Source organism: Pan paniscus, chromosome 16 (genome assembly GCF_029289425.2).
Source record: "Pan paniscus chromosome 16, NHGRI_mPanPan1-v2.0_pri, whole genome shotgun sequence".
NCBI lineage: Eukaryota > Metazoa > Chordata > Mammalia > Primates > Hominidae > Pan > Pan paniscus.
The window spans coordinates 49773463-49794504 of NC_073265.2; the positions used below are offsets into that span (position 1 = coordinate 49773463).

Sequence of the window (21042 nt, forward strand, 5' to 3'; positions counted from 1 at the left end):
GAAGGAGGTATGTGTATACCTAGAAAGCACAATAGAAATTATTTGCTATTGCTGAAATTTTGCATCTCAGTTAAATGGCAAAGCTTCAAGTACATTAGTAGCTTCAGAAAAAAGATATTTAAACAGAAACCTGATGACATTCATTCTTTAGTCTGTGTGAACTCTTGACCAACTTTCCTATACCAACACCCTTCGCAATATTGCCCCAATCCTAGGAGGAAAAATTCCTCAGATCATACCTTGTTTTGATAGTTCTCAATTTCTTCCTGTAAAAAGGTCTGCCACGTTATCTGCTGGAGCTCTTCTCTCAAGTATTGGCAGGTTTCCAGATGCGATTTAGATATATTCTGTGCAAGGTGTTCTAAGGAGAAAACGGGAGATCACAAACATGAAAAGCGAAGTTCTTTGAATAATTGGTGATTTAATATTTGCTTTAAGAAATAACAAGTAGAAAACAATGTGCTGTGCGAGTTTTGACTGTCTTTACACATTTAAACAAGTAATTTGGAACTGTTTTGTATTTGGGAACGTGAAGGAGGACAGGGACTTTGCAAAGCCAGCATTTGAAGATAAGACCTGGTGACTTCAAAGACCCTCCTGACTTTGCCCTTGTTCTGTGCCTTTATACCAATGTCTAGGAATGAAAAAATATTGACCTAGATAGACATAGGAAATGATTGACGTGGTGCTTCTTCTTGGCATTTTTATGAAGACACATCTGCCATATAACATTGACCTGGGAAGGATTATTCTTATTCTTGAAAAACTAGAAAATGATATTCTTTTATGGTGACAACTAGGTATTTCTTTTGTTTTTCCTGCAAATTGCAGAACAAGCATTACTGAGGGCCTACCATGTGGCTATGCATAGTGTAGTTGTGAAGCCACATACTCTGGAGCTAGACCATTTGAGTCTGTATCTCAGCTCTGCTGCTTACTAGCTGTGTGATCTCAGGTATGTTATTTAACCTCTTTGTGCTTGGTTTCCTCATTTGTAAAATGAGGGAAATGGTACCTATTTCACAGGGCTGCCATGAGAATTAAAAGAGTTGAGCCCTTAGAATGGGGAGGATTACTTAGAATGTGCTACAGAATATTAGTTATTATTATACTTGAGCATAAGGAGTTTGAAGATATGAAAGACCTAGAGGCCAAAGTTGTTTTCTCTAGGAGCTTGTAATCTGGTGAACATGTATGAACACACTGGAAGGACAATTCAAGTCTAGATAATAAGGTATAAAGTTGAATTACAGAAGAAGAGAATGAAAAAAGTAATTGAAGCTGTCAGAAAAGGAAGAGATTGGCTGGGCGTGGTGGCTCACGCCTGTAATCCCAGCACTTTGGGAGGCTGAGCTGGGCAGACCACTTGAGGTCAGGAGTTCAAGACCAGCCTGGCCAACATGGTGAAACCCTGTCTCTATTAAAAATACAAAAAAAATTGGCGTGGTGTTGGCTGTCTGTGATCCCAGCTACTTGAGAGGCTGAGGCAGGTGGATCACCTGAGGTCAAGAGTTCAAGACCTGCCTGGCCAACATCATGAAACCCTGTCTCTACTGAAAATACAAAAATTCGCTGGGCGTGGTGGCGGGTGCTTGTAATCCCAGCTACTTGGGAGGCTGAAGCAGGAGAATCGCTTGAACCTGAAAGCTGGAGGTTGCAGTGAGCCGAGATCACACCACTGCACTCCAGCCTGGGCAACAGAGCGAGACTCCCTCTTAAAAAAAAAAAGAAAATTATATCTGGGGAAATGGAACAAGCAGTTTTGTGCTTGGTGGATTGGAGCACAGAGAAGCTCAGGCAGGAGGACCACATAGAAGGCTGCTAGAATCTAGATGCCAGGAACTAACAATTTGGAGCAGCTTGATAATAATTGTTCTGGAAGGGAAGGATGATTAAAGAAGTATTTTTTAAAAGAATTGACAAAATCCCATGAATATAAAACCATATCAAAAAATGATCCCTCTCCCTAGGGTTTTGAGTATAGAATAGGCAAGTCATTTTAAAAGAACGGTGCTGAATGCAAACTTGGCAACACTAGGGAGAATATCTACTTGTTTGGAAATTTGTTACTGCTTTTGTCAAACAGAAGCAGACTTGTTTGTGTGAAAACAGAGCAGGTTCACCTAAATGGAACTGGAAACCAGAATCTCCTTAGAGACACTGAAACATAATAAACCTGAATGGCCCTACTTGGCAACACATAGACACTAAAACAGCATGAATAAATAACATAAAAAATAAAACACAAATAAAAGAACAAATGTAAAGGAAAGAATGAGAAACTGAGAGTGAGAGGGAGAAGCCAGTAAATTACATGTCTTAGAATCAGTGACGCTGGAGAATAGGTGAGTAAAGACAAAAATAATGGGGAGTAAGAAACAAGAAAATACATAAATAAGGTAGTGAACTACCTCTTTTGGAAAGAACTCTCACTATATAAGATCATTTCTAGAATGTAAACCAATTTTTGCCGATAAAAAAATGATGAAGAGTCTTCGCAGGGAAGTAGGGGGGGATGCTGTGGAGTGAAGGATGAGAAGAGGCTCATATCATTTCCTTCCAGGTTATGTTTCATTTCTAGTTAATAAGATACTTAGCATCTTGTGGTTTCACTTTGTCTTAAGAAACTGTGGCCACTTATCCCTACCTATTTAAAACAGCCAATAAAAAGTGAGACAACAAATCATGCAGTGCACATGACATACCAGTAGAGGGCAGTGGTTGCATTCACACCATCTGCTCACCAACAGCCTTTCATTCCAATTCATAGTCGCTTTGGCAAGTGTAAGATTTTAGACACTTTGCTATTTTTAAATCTCCATTTCAGCAAAGGCGAGTATGGTCAGGCTGAATAAAATTCGAGAATTTAAGCGTGGTCTCTCAGATAAAGTCTGGAATAGTGAAATACCTCGGGCTAGGAGTTAGGAGACCTGGCTTCTGTCTGGGCTCAGCAGATAATCTATAGTCTACCTCACTTTGTGACTGGGGCAAGTCATGTGCCCCAACCATGACTGCTTCAGCAATACAGCCAGCGCCTCGATACTTCAGATGGGAAGTCCTCGCTTCTGAGTTAGTCACAGATTTTCATAGTGGGAAGGAACTTTAGACAGCATCTGGTCCAAACTGTCCTTGTTTAACAAATAATAATGACATTAATAATTATGATAGCAGTTAACACATATAGCATTCACTATATGCCAGTCCCACATAATTTGTGTCTATCCTGAATATGTATGTTTTCTCACTTAATCCTTATAACAACCCCAAGAGAAAGGTACTAGTATTATCTCCATTTTACAGAGGAGGAAACTGAACCACAGTGAAGTGACTTCTTCAAGGTGTCACAGCTGGCAAGTAGCAGAGCTATGATTCAGACACAGACCTTTATATTTTAGGAGTAGAGAAACTACAGCTCGCAGATGTTATGTGATGTATACTGGGTTGTATAACTTATATTAATGCCAGGACCACAACCCATATAAGCGGATTTCTTGTCTCATGCTTTGCCCAATATATCAGTTGTTTCTCCTGCGCAAAGCTTTAGATATCAATTATAGTAACAAACATAATTTGCACTTAAAACCTAGGTCGTTTATCTGGAATGTATAATTCAGGTACTAATTGTACACCAAGGGCAAAATTTCCTAGCCAAGGATGAAGACATATTTTTCACTAAAAGTAATAGGTTGTGCATACTACACTTGAAAGAGAGAATTGGACTTAGGATGTGTTGGTTTATAATTTATTTTCCTATTATACAATTGGTTTCACTTGTTTAAAATCTGATGACAAAGTTTAGCCTAAAATGAAGTCAAGAGTCTTAGTTAAAGAGATAGCAGGCTTTAAGCCCCAAAAGAAATACCAGGGAAATTTAAGTAGCTTTGGAGAAGCAGCAACAAGACTTGGGCCACTTTCATGATACTCTTAGCTCCCTGAAACACTTTGCATGTATAAATGGGATAAGAGAATTAGAGCCCAATTATATACTTTCCAGATAAATGCTAGTTTAGTTTTGGGTTTGGGAATTCTCCTAGTGATGATCTCATTTAATTTATCCTGGTAAATGCCACAACACCTGTGAAAAATCCCTAATTTAAAAGCACATAGAGCAAGCACGAGGGGCAGGGCTCCCAGACTGCACTGGAAAGTGAGACCATGGAAGAGGAAGCTGACTTGTCCGGGAGCCTCAGGGAATCGGCTCAGCCATTTCTGGCCCCACTTCGGTATGAGTGCATTTTTTAGCCAAAGTGCCATGTTCAAGGTCACGCTTTGCCTAAGGCCTATGGATTTATTTCAGGATTGAATATTTGACAAGCAAACAGGACAGAGTCACTAGTATTTATGGTAAGGTGGAGGCAAACCTAAAGTGAGTCAGGTCATTTTTCATGGTATCATGTCAGCTTTCAATCAAATCCTTATTCATATCTGAAAATTGTACTTTCATTACAGTTCTGCTTAAGGCTCAGCCAACCAAGATTTCATGACAAAAATGGAAGGTTTTTGTTCTAGTTCAAGAAAAAAAAAAAAATCAAACCTACCTCTGCTCAGCTTGGCTTCTAGTTCAGAGGTTTCTCTGTTAATCAAAAGAGCTGCAATACACCTTTTAATGCTGTTCAGTGGTTAAAGACCAGGCTTAAAATGTCCCTGCTCTTGAGGATTTAAATTTAGACCCATAAAGAGATGCTTGTGTAAAAACCGTAAAGAACATTCAATTTGTTCTATTTGGAGAAAGATTTTACTGGAAATATAAATTTTCACTTAAAAGATGTTTTATGGGGTGCAGAGGCAGAGAAACCGTCTAAAGAACACAGCCATTATTTCTGTGAACTGAGGATTTCTGTGCTCAAGTCTGAACCTGCTGTTTCTTTTCCGTCTGAAGTCTTCATTCTCTCCTCGTATTAACTTAGTCATCTCCACAGCAACTAATTGAAATATCCCAAAGGATTATAACCTTGTGTGAGGAACCACCAGGAGGAGCAGATCAAATTTAAAAACTACAAAGGTTCTTATCAAAGTTTTTCTAATAATAGTGCTGTACTTAAAAATCGATTAAATATAGCAGCGGATGTTAACACAACTTCCTCGAAATGGAAAGTTGCCCATTGTCTGTGTTATCAACATTTCTAGGTCACATCTCCCAAGAAGCAGTAACGTTCCAGCAATAAGAAAAGGACAGTTTTTTGTCTTTTGCATGGTGAGCCTTATATGAATTACATCAATTTTGTCACCAATATCCATCATCAGAACATTTTGGTAAGTAAAGAAGCTGATTTCTGTTGAACATTTATACTATATATCAGAGTTGCAAAAATGAGATGCCTACAGGGGCTGTGCATATGATATAAATGGCGGGAGTCAGGTGGGCCCATTGAAAGGTGTAATCCCCTGGCTGTTGCCAGTTGGCTGTTGACATTCACAAATGTTGGCCCAGTGTAAATAGATCATTTTTTCCCCTCCCACAAGAAGCTAAAAAAGCTGAACTTTTGGGTATAATTATCCAAATTTAAATAGAAGCAACTGATTCAAAAATTTTAAAACTCTGCCCTGGGCAAAAAAATATGTCTGTGGGCCAAGTTCAGTTTGTGGACTGCCATTTTTTTTTTTTTTTTTTGTCACCTTAGGTATAAAGCAATCCTTGGAATATAACTAAAGTAAACCACTAATGAAGTTAATGTAGCCATTTCCTGAACTTACAGTTTTCTGCAGAATTCAAAGACTGCTTCCGTTGGTTTTGCCCCATTTCTAATGCTGAGAGGTCAATGCATGTATTGGATAAACCATGGGAAACAGCAGAGGGTCAAAAGCAAGGGGGCAGGACAGAAAATTAAGTGGCCCAAATGGTAAAGGTGAATTGCATCATTTAGCAGAACTCATTAGAGGAAAGTCAGACATACCCCTTTTACTTCAAAGGGCATGAATAGAGCATCCCAGGAGAAGCATGCATGCCATTACCTAATTCTGCCATGGACACAGTTGGGGAAGTCTCGCCGTTGGTGAACGAACAGTAGGGAAAGAAGCCTGATGCTGGTGTGTAGTCACATATTGGTTCTGGTTTGATTCCATTGATATCAAGACCTGACTGGTCTGGGGAAGGCTGTATGTCCAGGTAGAAGCTGCTGACGGCGGAGTCTGCCTTACTCCCCTCAGGGGTGTGCCCGTCAATGTAGTTACTGAGGTCGTCGTGAAGTTCCGTCAGCCCGTTGGCCGAGATGTTGTAGGTGGGCGTCAGCGGCTCAGCCTCTCCAGGCTGCTGCTGGTGGTCGCGCTGCTGCTGCTGCATCCGGTGTTTCTGTACTTCTGCATACAAGCTGTCTCTCTGCTTTTTTGACATTCGGCCAAATTTTACAGCTGGAAGAAAAAAGCCAAACCATACTACATACAATGCGCTTTTCTTCAATATTCTCTCCTGCGAGCTTTGGGGTTTCCTTTGAAGTCTCACACAATCTCAATCCAAAACTGCATGACCACAAAATAAGGACATATTCAGAAGTGAAAACAGTTCCAACCCACACAGACTCGCTCCAGCTCCCCAACAGCAAACACACATCCCAGAGAAACTCATGTTTCAGAAAGAGGCCTGGTGCAGGTAGGAGGGGCCCAGAGAGATGCCACTTCTGTTTCCCTGCTGTCACATCCCCCCTGTTTCCACTGCGCCCCACTGATAACTTAATGGGCTTGTTCACTCTCCCCCCCGTGCAGCTGGCTTAGGCTACCTCTTTCTCTCCCACGTTCAGACCAAGGCACAGGGAAGCAAAGACTCACAGGGTTCATCAAGGAATAAGCAGTCAAACCTCAGCGTTCATTCAGTTCACCGTCTTGTACGCTCCGACAGTTCTCCCTGATCAAATGGCCACTTCTGCAGCTTCATTGTGAGGTCTGAATGAACTGGATGAGGCCTCTGTAATTCTTTGAATTACATCAGAGTACCTGACCTAAGAAGCCCCCTCCTCCAGTCATGGGTCATGGGTCATGGCAGCCCCTGTGGAACCCTGAGACCCATCTTTATTTATTTAGTTAGTTATTTTGAGACAGAGTCTTGCTCTCTGTCACCCAGGCTGAAGTGCAGAGATGTGAACATGGCTCACTGCAGCCTCAACCTCCTAAGGTTCAAGCGATCCTCCCGCCTTGGCCTCCTACGTAGCTGGGACCACGTGTGTACACCACCACACCCAGCTAATTTTTTCACTTTATGTAGAGATGGAGTTTCGCTATGTTGCCCTGGCTTGAGGTCTGGAACTCCAGGGCTCAAGCAATCCTCCAGCCTCATCCTCCCAAAGTGCTGGGATTACAAGTGTGAGCTACCACTCCCAGTAGGACCCATCTTTAAACACTTTCTGCTGTTCCCATTTAGCCTCAAGTAATCACAGCATCAGGATTTGGAAAGGACAAATATGGTATTATAATATAAGATCCTTATAATGTATGATCCTTGTTGGGCAGATTTCTGTTTGTAATGCTTCTCTTTGGGATGTGTCCCCATATTTAAAGTGGAGCAGTCACTATAATGAATAACTTTCCAATTCATTCAGAATATCAAATGAATTCTTGTGAAACACCAAGATAACTGAAAACAAAAACACACAAACAAAAAACCCTATGATTTCCTGGTCTGAATTCTTGCATGAACTCATTTATTTTTCAGCTAGACTCAGTCTTTGCTGGAGGGACTTAGTTCTCCTAATTGATTGTGGTTAAATTTATAGCTGATGGGGTGGATGCATTCATCCATTTGACTATGATCGTAGTTATAAGAGTCTAGGGCAGGAGGCAGGATAGATGGACACGAAGTTGGGAACCAAGGCCCTCACAGTGGCCAGGTGGTGAATTCTTTTCTTGCCAAAGAGGACGCGCTGTCCTTGTTCACAGAGGAAACAGGTGAGCTGGAATACTGGTCACTTTCCAGTTTCCACAACTCAGATAAGAAACTTGGGTGGGGCTGCTCAGGCAGCAACCAGGCTGATGTGGGCTCTGAATTTCAGAACCATAATTTCTTAACCTCCAGAATTCTTTCTATGCCTACAACAACTTGTGCTATTTCTTATATGCAAAATTTTCAGAAGGCATACTGAAGGTGCTTAATTTTTTTGAAAAAAATTTTCTAGGACTCTCAAGGGGCCTAATACCCACAGGTGAAACTTTCTGCTGTGACTCCGCAACTATGATTTAACTTTTGTATTAATATTAACGACAGTAATTATATCCTGTAAGTGAAATAAAGGGACCAGCTCTTGAGAAAATGCACACACAACTTGTGATTTAAACTTACAAATTGATGAGATATACCTAACTTTGTCAGTTTAGTACCATCGGAAGATGAAATCTGCAGAGTTGCATGTCACAGGAATTTCTGAGAATATGGTGGAAGTTCTGTGATTTGTATCTTCCAATGTCAAAAGCTTCACTTTTGTAGTGGTGCACAGAGTGCCTCTTAGAATACGCAGGAACAAAAGTGAACTCGTGCCTATGTAGATCTACAGGCGCTAAGAACATCAGATTATGGGGAAGGCAGACTGTTGGAAAGCCTGCTCCGCATTCTGAAGTATTTTTCCACAGGCTGAAATTCCACTGGAGGAGACATTTTCCTTCAAAGGGATCTCTTAAGAGAGCCAGCTGGTATATTTGGAAAAATCCTTAAAATGGACCCGCTGTGCTTTCTGCCCAGTTTCCACTTATAAGCATAACTGTCTTGAAATCTGGTGTTGATTATTCAGTGCACTTAAGATAGTTTTCCAGGAAGATCTTGAAATGTTTTGTACTTGAATGGTAGACGGTCTCTATTCCTTAAAGTAGCTTCATTTAATGAAAAGAACACTTGTCATTGAGCCATGCTTTGCACTATTTTCACACATTCTGTATGTACAAATATTTGGCTTTGGCATGTGATTCAAAATATCCAGTTAGCATAAAAGCGGCTTCATCCCAACCTCCAATAGACTTACTAGTGTAAAGCAAGTAACAGTTGTGGTTCACATTTCCTGCAGGGGAAAATGCCTAGAGGAGACATCTTTATTAAGGCCTTCAGATGACACTTACCGTCAGTCAATCGACCCACCTATAATGGCTGAAATATCAAAAATCTGAAGGTGTTCTGAGCACAAGACACTTCTCCTCCACACCACCCCCACCCATCAGCCAGCCGGCTGACTCTGAGGATGAGGAGGAGGAGGAAGCAGCTGCTGTGAGTTCCATGTAGCTGCCAGAGGAGCATGGGGGGCGGGGCGTAAGGTGGAATACTGAGGAGGGGGCAGGCGGGGCAGATATTGGCAGATCTGAGTCCAGGTTTCAGAAGGCACTTTCACAACCCCGTGCAACTGTACAACTCAAGCTGTGAGAGCTCACCATCTCGAGACATCCCTACGGCAAGGCATTTCTGTAATCGACAGTGTTGGCAGCGGTTTCTACTGGTTCGATCAATCAAACAGTTCTTCTGACGAGGACAGGAGTAGGTGGCATTGCTTTGCTGACTTCTCCTGAAAAAGCCCTGTGATATGGTTGTAAAATATAAAACAGGTTAGTGTCAGAATGAGTGGTATGATACTAAAGGCAGGATGCTAAGCACTGAGTGGCATTAATATTTAATGGAGAATTAAACTTGTAGCAGAATCATCCAGGAGACCATTAATGAAATTAAAGTCACTTCTTTATCCTTGAGTAAAATTGATCCCCAGAGCCTAATCCTCCATCCCTTATACCTGCAAAACTTTCTTTAACTTCAACAGACAGTTGCCCATGTAAAAGGCACAGGACCAGGTCCTTGTTCTTGGCTTCTGATGATCAAAAGCAATGTGCCTGATGGAATGATACAAAAGGACTTACCTTTAGCCTTTATGTCTAAGAGATTTTTTGTAAAATAAATACAAAACACTTCCCTGGAATATCCAAGTTAAGGAAAATGCAGCCACACCACAACCTAGGGCACTGTGAACCTGGTGAACCATGGTAATCTTCACTAGCCCACTTCAACACACGGCCCTTTAGGCGTTTCTCACTCCCCAAGTCTGAATCTGCTATCGCAAGCATTAGATAACACTTGGATGGATTATTTTGGCAGATCAGATTGGGAATATTCCCTCATCCCTGGCAGTTTAGAAATACCACATGTTCAGAACCATGGCCTTTAAAGATGGAACAAATCCAGTCCAATGCTCATCAAGTTCCTCTCATGTCAAGTGCTGTTTGGGAAATGAGAGGGGATACAAAGATGTATAAGGAGCTACTGACCTCAATAACTTTATTTTTGTTTGTTTTTGCTAACTTCCTGAGCTGTATTCTTAGCTGATTTTCACTGTTTATTCTTAGAGTGTCAAGTTTTCCTTTTAGTGATGTTTTAACAGCAACCCAAAAGCTTTACTACGTAGTATTTTCATTCTCATTTAGTGAAAAACATGTTCTAACTTTCAATAGATTTCTTCTTTAATCCAGATATGATTTAGAAGCATATTTCTTAATTTCCAAACACATGGGGGCTTTTTTTCGGGGGAGGGGGCAGGGTCTTGCTCTGTCACCCAGGCCAGACTCCTCGGCTCAAGCCATCCTCTTGCCTCAGCCTCCTGAGTAGCTGGGACTGTAGGTGCACACCACCATGCCTGGCTAATTATACATACATACATACATATATATATATATTTATATATTTATATATACATTTATGTATACATTTTTATATATTTATATATTTATATATATTTTTATATATTTATATATTTATATATTTATATATATTTATATATTTATATATATATATATTTATATATATATTTTTGGTCGAGATGGGGGTCTCGCTGTGTTGTCCAGGCCTGTCTTGAACTCCTGGCCTTAAGTGATTCTCCCACCTTGGAGTCCCAAAGTGTTGGGATTACAGGCATGATCCACCTTTTTATCTTTTTATTGCTGATTTATCTTTCAGTGATTTTGCAAGCTAGGGATGTATGCAGAAAAAAAATAAGGTAAGTAGAGTCATTTCCATGAAGCAAAGCCATGAAGGGTACAAAAGAGAATTATTACCTTCAAAGCTTTAGTTGTGAAGATAGATGACCCCAATGAGGGCGACACTAGTGGGGAGAGGTAAAATCCTAAAGAATTAACAGAGTGGTAGGCAAACTGATAAGGGTGCTCTCCCACCGAACGATTTTTCTGGAGGTCAATTTGGCAGTTGTATCAAAAATTTTTAAAAAGCCTACCCACTGAGCTAGGCTTTTAAGGAATACACCTTAAAGAAATATTTAGAATGGTAGAAAGATTTTCCTACAAGGGTGTTCTTCACAGTACTATCTATAATATAGAGAATGTAGAAAGATCCTAACTGTCCAACATTACTGAATTAAAAGAGTCATATTGTATACTCATACAATGGGATTCAACCACTACAAATGGTATTTCAGAAATATAATTATTGATATAAAAGGTGATAAAAATATACCATTGAATGTTTAAAAAAGGAACTAAAGAGCTAAACATAGTATAATCCAAGTTTTGGGGAAAAAAAGGACACCCATATATTTACTATAAAAGAAGATTTGGAAAATTATGCCCCAAATTGTTGGCAATAGTTGGTGGGGCCAATCAGATTTTAATTTTCTTTTGTTCATCTGTGCTTTTTTTTTTTTTTTTTTTTCCTACAATAGGCAGATGGGAAGGTATGTGGGCAGCTTGAGAAGAAGTGCACCTGCCTTCCTTTGTAATGGCTGGGGGCCTTTGTCGACCAAGTTGATGTATATGACCTCAGTTTCCAGTTCTTTGGAAAATCCATCCTGGGATGGGACAGGGCAGGACCCTGACTTCTCACTCCTCTTGCTTTCAGCCAAGCTGCTTGCTAACCTTGACATGGGCAAGGCTGGGGGCCTCATGTCTCAGACTGTCTCTCTGTTGTACTTTAACTCTACCCTTGATCAAGTCCCGCCTCTTCTGTAAAGCAATCTCTCTCTTCTGAAAAATATCTAAAGCTATGTTTTTTATTTTATTTTATCGTTTGTGTGTGTCTGTTTCCCCTGTGAAAAGGAAGTAGGAAGAAGTAAGGCTTTCTTTGGGGGCTTACTAGAGAGAATTCAAGAAAATATAAATGGTCACAGAGGCATATAATCCTTAGAAAGAGATACCAAGAGGTCAGCTGTCTAGGTATTCATTTTCCCCTGAGACACATAATCTCTGTCCAAGCTGAAAGGTGTTTATCTCTTTCTTGAGACTCTCTCACCGTTCATAACCTTGTGTAAAGGCATCACTGTGGATGCTTAAAATCAGGAATGTATTTGTTTTTCCTTTAGCTGAAGTTGGGTTTTGTTTGCTTCACATTAAGCCTGTTACAGTTTCTTGTATGATCACCGAATATGAGGAATGTCTGAATGATCTCTTCTTTTTTTCTTTAAGTGGAGCTAGTACTTGAGGGCTGCCATGGTATTTCCTAGATATCTCTTATGAAGACCAAATCCCAGCATCTGTCACCTTTCTTTCTAGGCTCTTTTCCACCTTGCATATTTCTTCTCAGAATCCTTTCCAATTTCTTCACTACTTCTTTTTTTCTTTTTTAAAACTGAGGCAGGGTTTCGCTATGTTGCCCAGGCTGGTCTCGAACTCCTGGGCTCAAGCGGTCCTCCCACCTCGGTCCCCCAAGTAGCTGGGATTCCAAGTGCGAGCCCATGTATCTGGCATTATTTCTTCATTTCTTTCAAAAGTCTGAAATCCCTAACTAGACATAGCTCTTGAATAATGGTTGGGTCATTAATGAAAAGGATGCCACTTTTTAGTTTGCACACACACATTAAGTTAACTTCCACCCACCATTAATAAAGTCCAAGACTGCTAACATAGAAGCCATATATTAATCATCAGTTAGCTCTGCTTTAAGGGCATGAGGATGATGATGACAGATTATCAGTCTTACTGAGTACTTGTAGTAACCGTATCTTTTTATTCTGTATTTTGGATGCAGACATCTTCGGGCTTTGCAGACAATGGAGGGACTGCCCTTGCAGGGCTGGATAACTCCTACATACAGCAGACAACCTGCTGTCAGCCACCTCTCACACAAAACCAAGTGGGCTAGAGCCCACACCCAGGACACCTTCTTCATCAGGCCCTTACGCTTCTCGCCATGATTCCCCTGCCCTGGTCATCCTACGGCTAGGTACCAGACAATTAGGGACAGCCCCTACCTCCTAGCGCCGTCTGTAATGATTCAGACTAGCCACTTATCCTAATCCTGCTCATCCTGCTGCGCCTTCCTTCCTGTGGAAAACACCATGGAGGCTCTTGGCAGTGTTTCCCCACATCCCTCTCCCCTTCACTGACCCTGGCGCTTCCCCATGTGTCCCCTGTATGGCGTGGCATGGGCCCTGTCTCTAGGGATTTGTGAGTCCAGCACTCCCTCCTTAATCATCGTTTTGCTTTCCTCGTTTCAGTTACTTGCGTCAACTGCAGTAAAAGAATATTAAGATATTTTGAGAGCGAGAAGGGAAGCAAAGAGAGAGAGACCACATTCACATAACTTTTAATACAGTATATTTTAATAATTGTTCTACATTATTATTATAATAATTGTTCTACATTATTATTATTGTTGTTAATCTCTCATTGTGCCTAATTTATAAGTTCAACTTTATCATAGGTCTGGATGTATGGGAGAAAACAGTATCTAAAAGGTTCGCAGTTTCAGGCATCCCCATGAGGCTAAGGGGGGACTACTGTGTAACAAACTTCTTCCTTCATGACAGTCATTTCCAGATCTGTGTGTCTTATGGTACCTGATTAAAACAAATCCCAAATACCATTAAAACAGCACTGACTTCATACTCTATGCTTTATGCGGATTGTGACATTTACTTGTGACAAGGGCAATATTGGGCAAATCTTATCATTTCCCTGGTTTTAAGGCTGAAAAAACGGAGGCTTAGAGAGGTGTAGTGACTTGCTCACAGTCCTCGCTGTAGCATGGGGTAAAGCCAGGATATGACTTCACATAGTTTAACTCCAGAACTTACACTGTCATCTTGTTTTGTTTTTCTGCTTCTCTTGTGTGTCAAAATAATTCCTCCTTAGTTGTTCTCATATGGGGCAACCATTAAATTAGGCAGTGTAAAAAACAAGTTATGCAGAATAAAGTAGCAAGAGCAATCTACTCTGAAATTAGTGTTTTCCCTCACTTTAGCACCTTTAGCTGACCCAGCTTCCTACCGCCCAGACATTTTACAAAATCTCTCTCTGCAGTTGCCTCCTGATCTGGATTAGGAGTCACATAAGAAAATCAGTCTCATGAGTCCATCATTTTTCCTCATTTCTGACCAGAAGTATTCTGCCCCATTTGCTTCACCTTACTTATTTCTAAATCACTCTAGCTCATTTAAACAAACAAACAAACAATGAAACTTACTGCAAGGGCACAGAATAACTATCATTAAAGATGTCTGTGTAATTAGGCCATAAGTTGCAAGGCAAACTCATGAAGCATTCCGTATGTTCTTTGAGCAGTGGCACTGTGGCTCGAACCAATGTCCAGCTTCCACACTATCTGCTTGGAAGAGGATTACCCTTATTTGGAAGTCTCAGTTTTGAGGATTTGGGGAAAGCAGGCACGCAAGCAGACACACCTTATTCTCTACAGCATCATTTATACCTCAACTAAGTCAGCTGAGCAAATGCCTGCTGAAAAGTTCTGGGAGTGGCATAGCTAAGAACCAGAAAGGCGATCTTTCTTTTGGATTAAGTCAACAGAGTCATACCCACAAGGAGAACTATCAAATATCAGATGCGAGAGGTGAAGTGGGGTTATAAGGTGAGAGCTGAGAAGGGAGAAACAGGGTGAGTAAACCTCCATCACTCAGACGAATACTGAACTTTGCATTTCAGGAAGAATGAGGGTTTGGGTTGCTTCTTTTTCTTTTTAAAAACCTCTTCTTTTCAGTATTCCTTGGGGGGCGGGGTTCTCAGAGGATTAAGGGTTTGGAAAATTAAACAGATAAGATACTAAGAGTTAAATAACACATAAGAGGAAGGATTAGAAAGAGGAAGAAGAAGAAAAGTAGAAAGTGTGGTAGGTACCTTCCTACCTCAAGGTAGAAGTAGTGTGTTTCTAAGTACAGAAATAGATTTTGTCTGACTGGGGAGAAATCCTGCAAAAGGATTAGGAAGTGAGTGAGCTGAGAGACGAATTCCAGGGATTGGAAGTCATACAGAGAGCAGGGGAAGCACAAAACTAGGGCATGGAGTTTTGGGTGGAACTGAGGAGGCATAAAAAAAAAAGTGCTGAAGTTGTGAGCTGGGAAAGGTATCAAGTACGTAATTTGGCAATTTTGTTATTTCTAAAAGATGAGCTAACAAATTACTTGGCTGTCATAAAAGTTCACTTTTTATGGATGTTAAAATACATGGAGATGTTCATTTACAAACATGGTGGGCTTGAGCCAGAGAGCCACCATGATACATTTCAGGTAGTATATGTTTAGTGTGACTGTGGCGCACTACCACCACCTAGTGGCAGCAGATTACCATGCAGCTATTGCAAATAGAAAATTAGAATAAAACAAACAGGCCTTTGGTGCTGAAAGACTTTGAGAGATTATCAGGTACAGCAGTTGACATATAGGTGATGCATCAGAAACACCCACAGAGCTTTTAAAAGATACACCTTAGATATATCAAACCAGAACTATATATCAAACCAGAACTTTTGGCGATGTCGTCCAGGCATACATAATAGTTTGAAAAATGAGAAATTGCCATTTTTATAAGTCAAAAAGGAAAAAAATTGTCATTTTTTTTTTTGAGACGGAGTCTTGGTCCGTCACCAGGCTGGAGTGCAGTGGCATTACCTCGGGTCACTGCAACCTCTGCCTCCCGGGTTCAAGTCATTCTCCTGCCTCAGCCTCCCGAGTAGCTGGGACTACAGGCGCGCACCACCACGCCGAGCTAATTTTTGTATTTTTAGTAGAGACAGGGTTTCACCATGTTGGCTAGCATAGTCTAGATCTCTTGACCCCGTGATTCGCCGGCCTCGGCCTCCCAAAGTGCTCGGATTTACAGGCATGAGCCACCGCACCTGGCCACAATTGTTATTTTTATAGTAAATATTTTTTAAAAGCTCCCCGAAGACTTTGATTTCCTCTTGTTAAGAACCAGAGATTGATTCTAGTTTTCTGATTTGCCAAAAACAAAAATGAAGTTTAGAATGTTAAATGACTTGTCCAAGGTCCCATGGCTGGGACTCAATCTCTTGTCCTGATTCTAAGTCCAGTGCCCTCTCACTTATGTGTATCTTCTTCATTGTGGGACAAACAAAACAATGTCACACATTCTCGATTTCCTGACACAGAGTCCCTACATATCCACCTTTTGTTTCAATTCCTACTGTCTCAAAGACATCTCTCCAGTGTTCCTCCCTTATTTCACCTAGCTTTTCAAAACGCCTTGTGCTTTTATTTCTGATACGTGTCTTACCTTCTCTGGAAATTCTATTCCCTAATACTTTTTCTTTAAAAAAAAATGACTGCACACTATGAATTTTTCACTGACCCCATTAGATGGGCGCTTGGCAAACTGGGACAGAGGCCATGGTGTTTAGGAGAAGGCTCATACCAGGTTGCAAGAGCTGAGTGCTAAAATGTCAGGAATTTTGTTATTAAGGCTAGTTATTAAATCTGTTATTACACATTAACTGACGCATTCCTGACATAAAAAATTAACTACTTTTTAATGATTATTTTACTATTATCATTGTTCTTCAGGTTGTCTACATCAATTATCCTTATATCTGAAGGTGGAAATACTATACCATGCTGTGCTGCTGTGCATCCCTTCCCTACTCTGCATTCTGTGAAAGAGCGGGTCGGGTGGCTTGAAAATGGCCATTGGTGGGATTATTTACACCACAGAAATTGGCAAATGTTACAGATCAGGGTTTGATTTATTATTTTGCTTTATTGTCTAGATTTAAAAAGTGATGGCCCAATGCAGTGGCTCATGCCTGTAATCCCAATACTTTGAGAGGCTGAGGCAGGAGGATCACTTGAGGCCAGGTGTTCGAGACCAGCCTGGGCAACACAGACCCTGTCTCTACAGGAAATAAAACAATTAGCCAAGTGTAGTGGCATGTGCTTGTAGTCCCAGCTACTTGGGAAGGTGAGGTGGGAAGATTGTTGGAGCCAGGAGTTTGAGGGTGCAGTGAGCTATGATTGTACCACTGCATTCCAGCCTGGACAACAGAGTGAGACCCTGTGTCTTAAAAAAAAAAAAAAAAAAGACCAGGTGTGGTGGCTCACACCTGTAATCCCAGTGCTTTGGGAGGCCAAGGTGGGCAGATCACGAGGTCAGGAGTTCGAGACCAGCCTGACCAACATGGTGAAACCCTGTCTCTACTAAAAACACAAAAATTAGCCAAGCTTGGTGACAGGTGCCTGTAATCCTAGCTACTCAGGAGGCTGAGGCAGGAGAATTGCTTGAACCCAGGAGGCGGAGGTTGCAGTGAGCTGAGCTCGCACCACTGCACTCCAGCCTGGGCAACAGGGCGAGACTCTGCCTCAAAAAAAAAAAAACAAAAAACAAAAAACTGATGAAAATTATAATAATGCAGATTAAACTTAACAGTACATCATATCCAGTGCTCCCATTGTGAATAACATAAAAAGTGGAAGAAATGTTCCTCTAGTATTTGAAAACTATTAACTGAGTCAGCAAGGAAGTGGTTCATGTCATTGTTGGCGAATGAATGAAGTTCCAAAATGTCTTCGTTGTTTCACTCTCTTCTTATTCATTAATGTAAACAAAATATCAACCAACATTCATGTTGGAACTAGTCTTTCCTCAGTTGTAACCATGCAGATAGATGTAGGAGTTCAGCAAAAATCATGAGAGCATTCAGTGAGAATCATTTGTCTATATGAAATTTAAAATAAAGAATATTGTATATTTTATTATTGTTTGAAAATTATGTGAAATTATATCAGTGAGATAGATACCAAAGTTATCTACATACAGATAGACACTTTTTGCTTTCCAGAGAGCCAGTTGTTCACAGCTTACCAGCATGTGGCTGGCCTGAGCCTCATCCTTGCTGTGTCACCAGCTCTCCATCACGTTGTTTCAATGCGTCCCCCTGACTTTGGATAGGCATTCACCCAAAGTTGTGGTTTGGCCTTCTAGAGCCCCCATTGACTTTCTGGAACAGAATATATATATTTAGAGATAGGGTCTCTGTCACTCAGGCTGGAGTGCAATGGCGTGACCACGGCTCACTGCAGCCTCAACTTCCTGGACTCAAGTGATCCTCCCACTTCAGCCTTCTCAGCAGCTGGGACCACAGGTGTATGCCATCATGCCTGGCTAATTTTTAAATTTTTTGTAGAGGAGACAGGGTCTCGCTTTGTTGCCCAGACTTGTCTTGAACTCTTGGCTTTCAGTGATCCTTCTGCCTAGGCCTCCCACAATGCCGGGATTACGGGCATGAGCCATTGCACCCGACCTAGAAGAGAATGACCCACAGCCTGTTTCCCAGCTGTCCTCTCCAGTGTTTGCTTGCTCAGTGACAGGCATCATCTTTCCCTCAGTTACTCAAGGCAGAAAGATGGGCTTCACTTAATCTCTGCCTCCTCCCCACCCATATTCAAGCATCACCAAGTTAGGCTGCTTCTTGGCACCTTCCTATTTCTCAGATCCATCTACTTGTCTCCATCTTTACTGCAGTTTTCTTAAGTTTCCATGTCTTTCACTTCTTGAGTTGGTTATTATACAACCTTCCAATTGGGACTCCTGCTTCCATTCTCATTCCCTCCAATCCATTTCACACAGTTACTAAAGATATCTTTCTAAAACATCAAACTGATCAAGTCACTTCTCTGCTTATGAGCCCTTAATGGCTCCCTGCTGATGACCAGGCAGTGACCACATGTCCGGGCAGCTCTTCTCAAAGTCATAGAATGACCAAGCCTAAACTTCTATGTTCACAGTTCCCCAAAGAAACTCTCTCCTTCCCTTCAGGATTCACTGAGAAGACATTCGGTTGCTCTGGGAACCTCTCTGACCTGGGCCCTCTCAAAGCTGGTTGAGGGGCCCCTCCCATGTGTACCTTTAAGAGTCCTCTATTTATCCCCCTCCTAGCCCTTACCTTGTTGTATTATTAATGTCTACCTTTTCCAGGGCCTGACTGCCTTGTTTCTTTGTTTCCAGTAGCTAACCCAATACTTAGAGAAGTCAACAAATACTTGTTGAATGAACAACCAGAGGAAAAAATGGTGGCAGTGATAAAAACAGTGGTGATGATATGCTGCGCACCTGCTCCCTACTAGGCACCATGTCGGACACTTTGCCATCATTATTTGCAATCCACAACAACCTACAATTGGCAAAGTAGGGATACGTATATCTGCTTTACAAATGAGAAAGTTAAACTTAAGAGAGGTTAAGCCGTGTGCCCAAAGTCACAGAGCAGGTAAGGGGAGGGCCCAGGATTTGAATTCCTGAATCCTAGGTGTATCTTATTCCAAAGGCCATAGACTTCTTAATACACCACCTAAAAAGCACCAAGACAAACATGTAGGGCCGACTGAATAACAACAACAACAAAAGATGAACAAACAACAAAACAAACACGCAAAAAAACACTTTTCAATTTCTGTAGTCCGAGTTCCCTCCAATGGTTCAGATGAGGGAGACGGCATTTTATAGGGTATCAAATACCAGGTTTCCATACAGGTAGGAAAGCACTCATTTGTCAGATAAATTTTAAAAGCCTGGAAATATGCCTGGCACTTCCTACTGGAGTTTTAATAGTTTTGTCTAAGTTCATGGGCTGGCTGGACGCTGCACTGTGGGTGTGGCTGGGAAGGTGAACGGGGGTCTGATTCTGAGTTGTCCCCTCCTGTGTGGGGCTCCTTCTCAGTGAAACAGAGGCTGAAATGCTGATCTGATGTTTGGTCTTTTGACAATTTTCACTTAATGAATTGATTCCTACAGTTCATTAACATACCCACTTCCACTTCTGTATACACATATGTCTTAATTAGCTGCTCATTGGCTGTTTAATTACAAGAAAACAGCTGACAGCTGCCTTGCTGAATTCTAATGGCAGACGCTTTGGAACGGCTACACACTTGCTTTTGACAACCAAGATTTATTCATAACTCTGTGATTTATTGTGAATGCTCATATGCCTGCCCAAATTATTGTATTTTCCAGTACAACTAAAAATTTGGAATTTGGGGTGTATGTCTACCTTTCATTTTACGTCTGAGACTAAGAAAAGCAGAGATGAGAAAAGCAGAGAATCTTCTATGTAGAAGCATGTACTGTGTTGCAATTTTATTTATCTTGGCAACTTTCTGTTGAGAATGTTCAGAAGCATGGGGGTGAGAAGGAAGAAATATCTCTGGATCAGTGTGGGCCAAAAGTTAATTATCTGGCTAGAGGGGGAAAAAGAGGATAACTTCATTTTATTGAGGGGTAAACATAAAGGGCATGCATGGATTAAAATCAAGCAGATGAAATTATAAAATTAAAGTTGGGTGGGGGTCAGAAATAAGAGTCCTCAAAGAAGCATATGAGGAAAAAAAGTTGTTCTTTAGAAAGAGCAGGCAGCCTCATTCACGAAAGTTAGCTGGTCCAGCCCTATACTCATACATCTGGCAGCAATAAATCACAGAAATTCAGATTTCCTGAGCTACGTTTTTGTTCAATAGTGACTGGCCTCCCTGTAGAATTGTATGCGCAAGTGGTCTCTGATTAAAGCTGCCCACGTGTCATATTTGGTAAGTGTCGATATCTGCTTTTGACTGTGCTTTGCCATACTCAGATCCAATCCAAGTGAAGACATTCAGCAATGGTTATTCCCAAGCACGTACGAGGGACCTGCCCCAAACCAGGTGCTGTGTCAGGGCCCTATCTACAACATGGCTTCGAGCCCGGCGTTTTCTGTGAGCTGAGGAAGGGCAGCAGTTACTGAGACATGATTAAGATCTAAACAAACAAATAAAAAAAAAATCTGAATCATCTTGATGCAAATTGGGTTTTAACACAGCCCTACCACTTGCGCATTTCATCACAGGACTGGAAGATTTAGCTAAA

The 21042-nt window shown here is 41.2% G+C and overlaps 1 protein-coding gene and 1 long non-coding RNA gene across 8 annotated transcripts in view; one reads left to right on the forward strand and one right to left on the reverse strand.

Moving 5' to 3' along the window:
* The window catches only part of RORA (RAR related orphan receptor A), a 743703-nt gene that overhangs the window by 17032 nt on the left and 705629 nt on the right, over window positions 1-21042 (reverse strand). For all 4 annotated transcript variants that reach the window (XM_034938859.3, XM_034938861.3, XM_063596697.1 and 1 more), the window contains 3 exons: window positions 9340-9481; window positions 5953-6348; window positions 240-361 (listed from right to left, as the gene is read on the reverse strand). In XM_034938859.3, the coding sequence (XP_034794750.1) occupies window positions 240-361; window positions 5953-6348; window positions 9340-9481 (660 nt within the window). The remainder of the gene's footprint in view (window positions 1-239; window positions 362-5952; window positions 6349-9339; window positions 9482-21042) is intronic.
* The window catches only part of LOC103783214 (uncharacterized), a 111359-nt gene that overhangs the window by 16800 nt on the left and 73517 nt on the right, over window positions 1-21042 (forward strand). For all 4 annotated transcript variants that reach the window (XR_008621082.1, XR_008621081.2, XR_010109929.1 and 1 more), the window contains exon 2: window positions 5128-5253. This is a non-coding gene — a long non-coding RNA (uncharacterized LOC103783214). The remainder of the gene's footprint in view (window positions 1-5127; window positions 5254-21042) is intronic.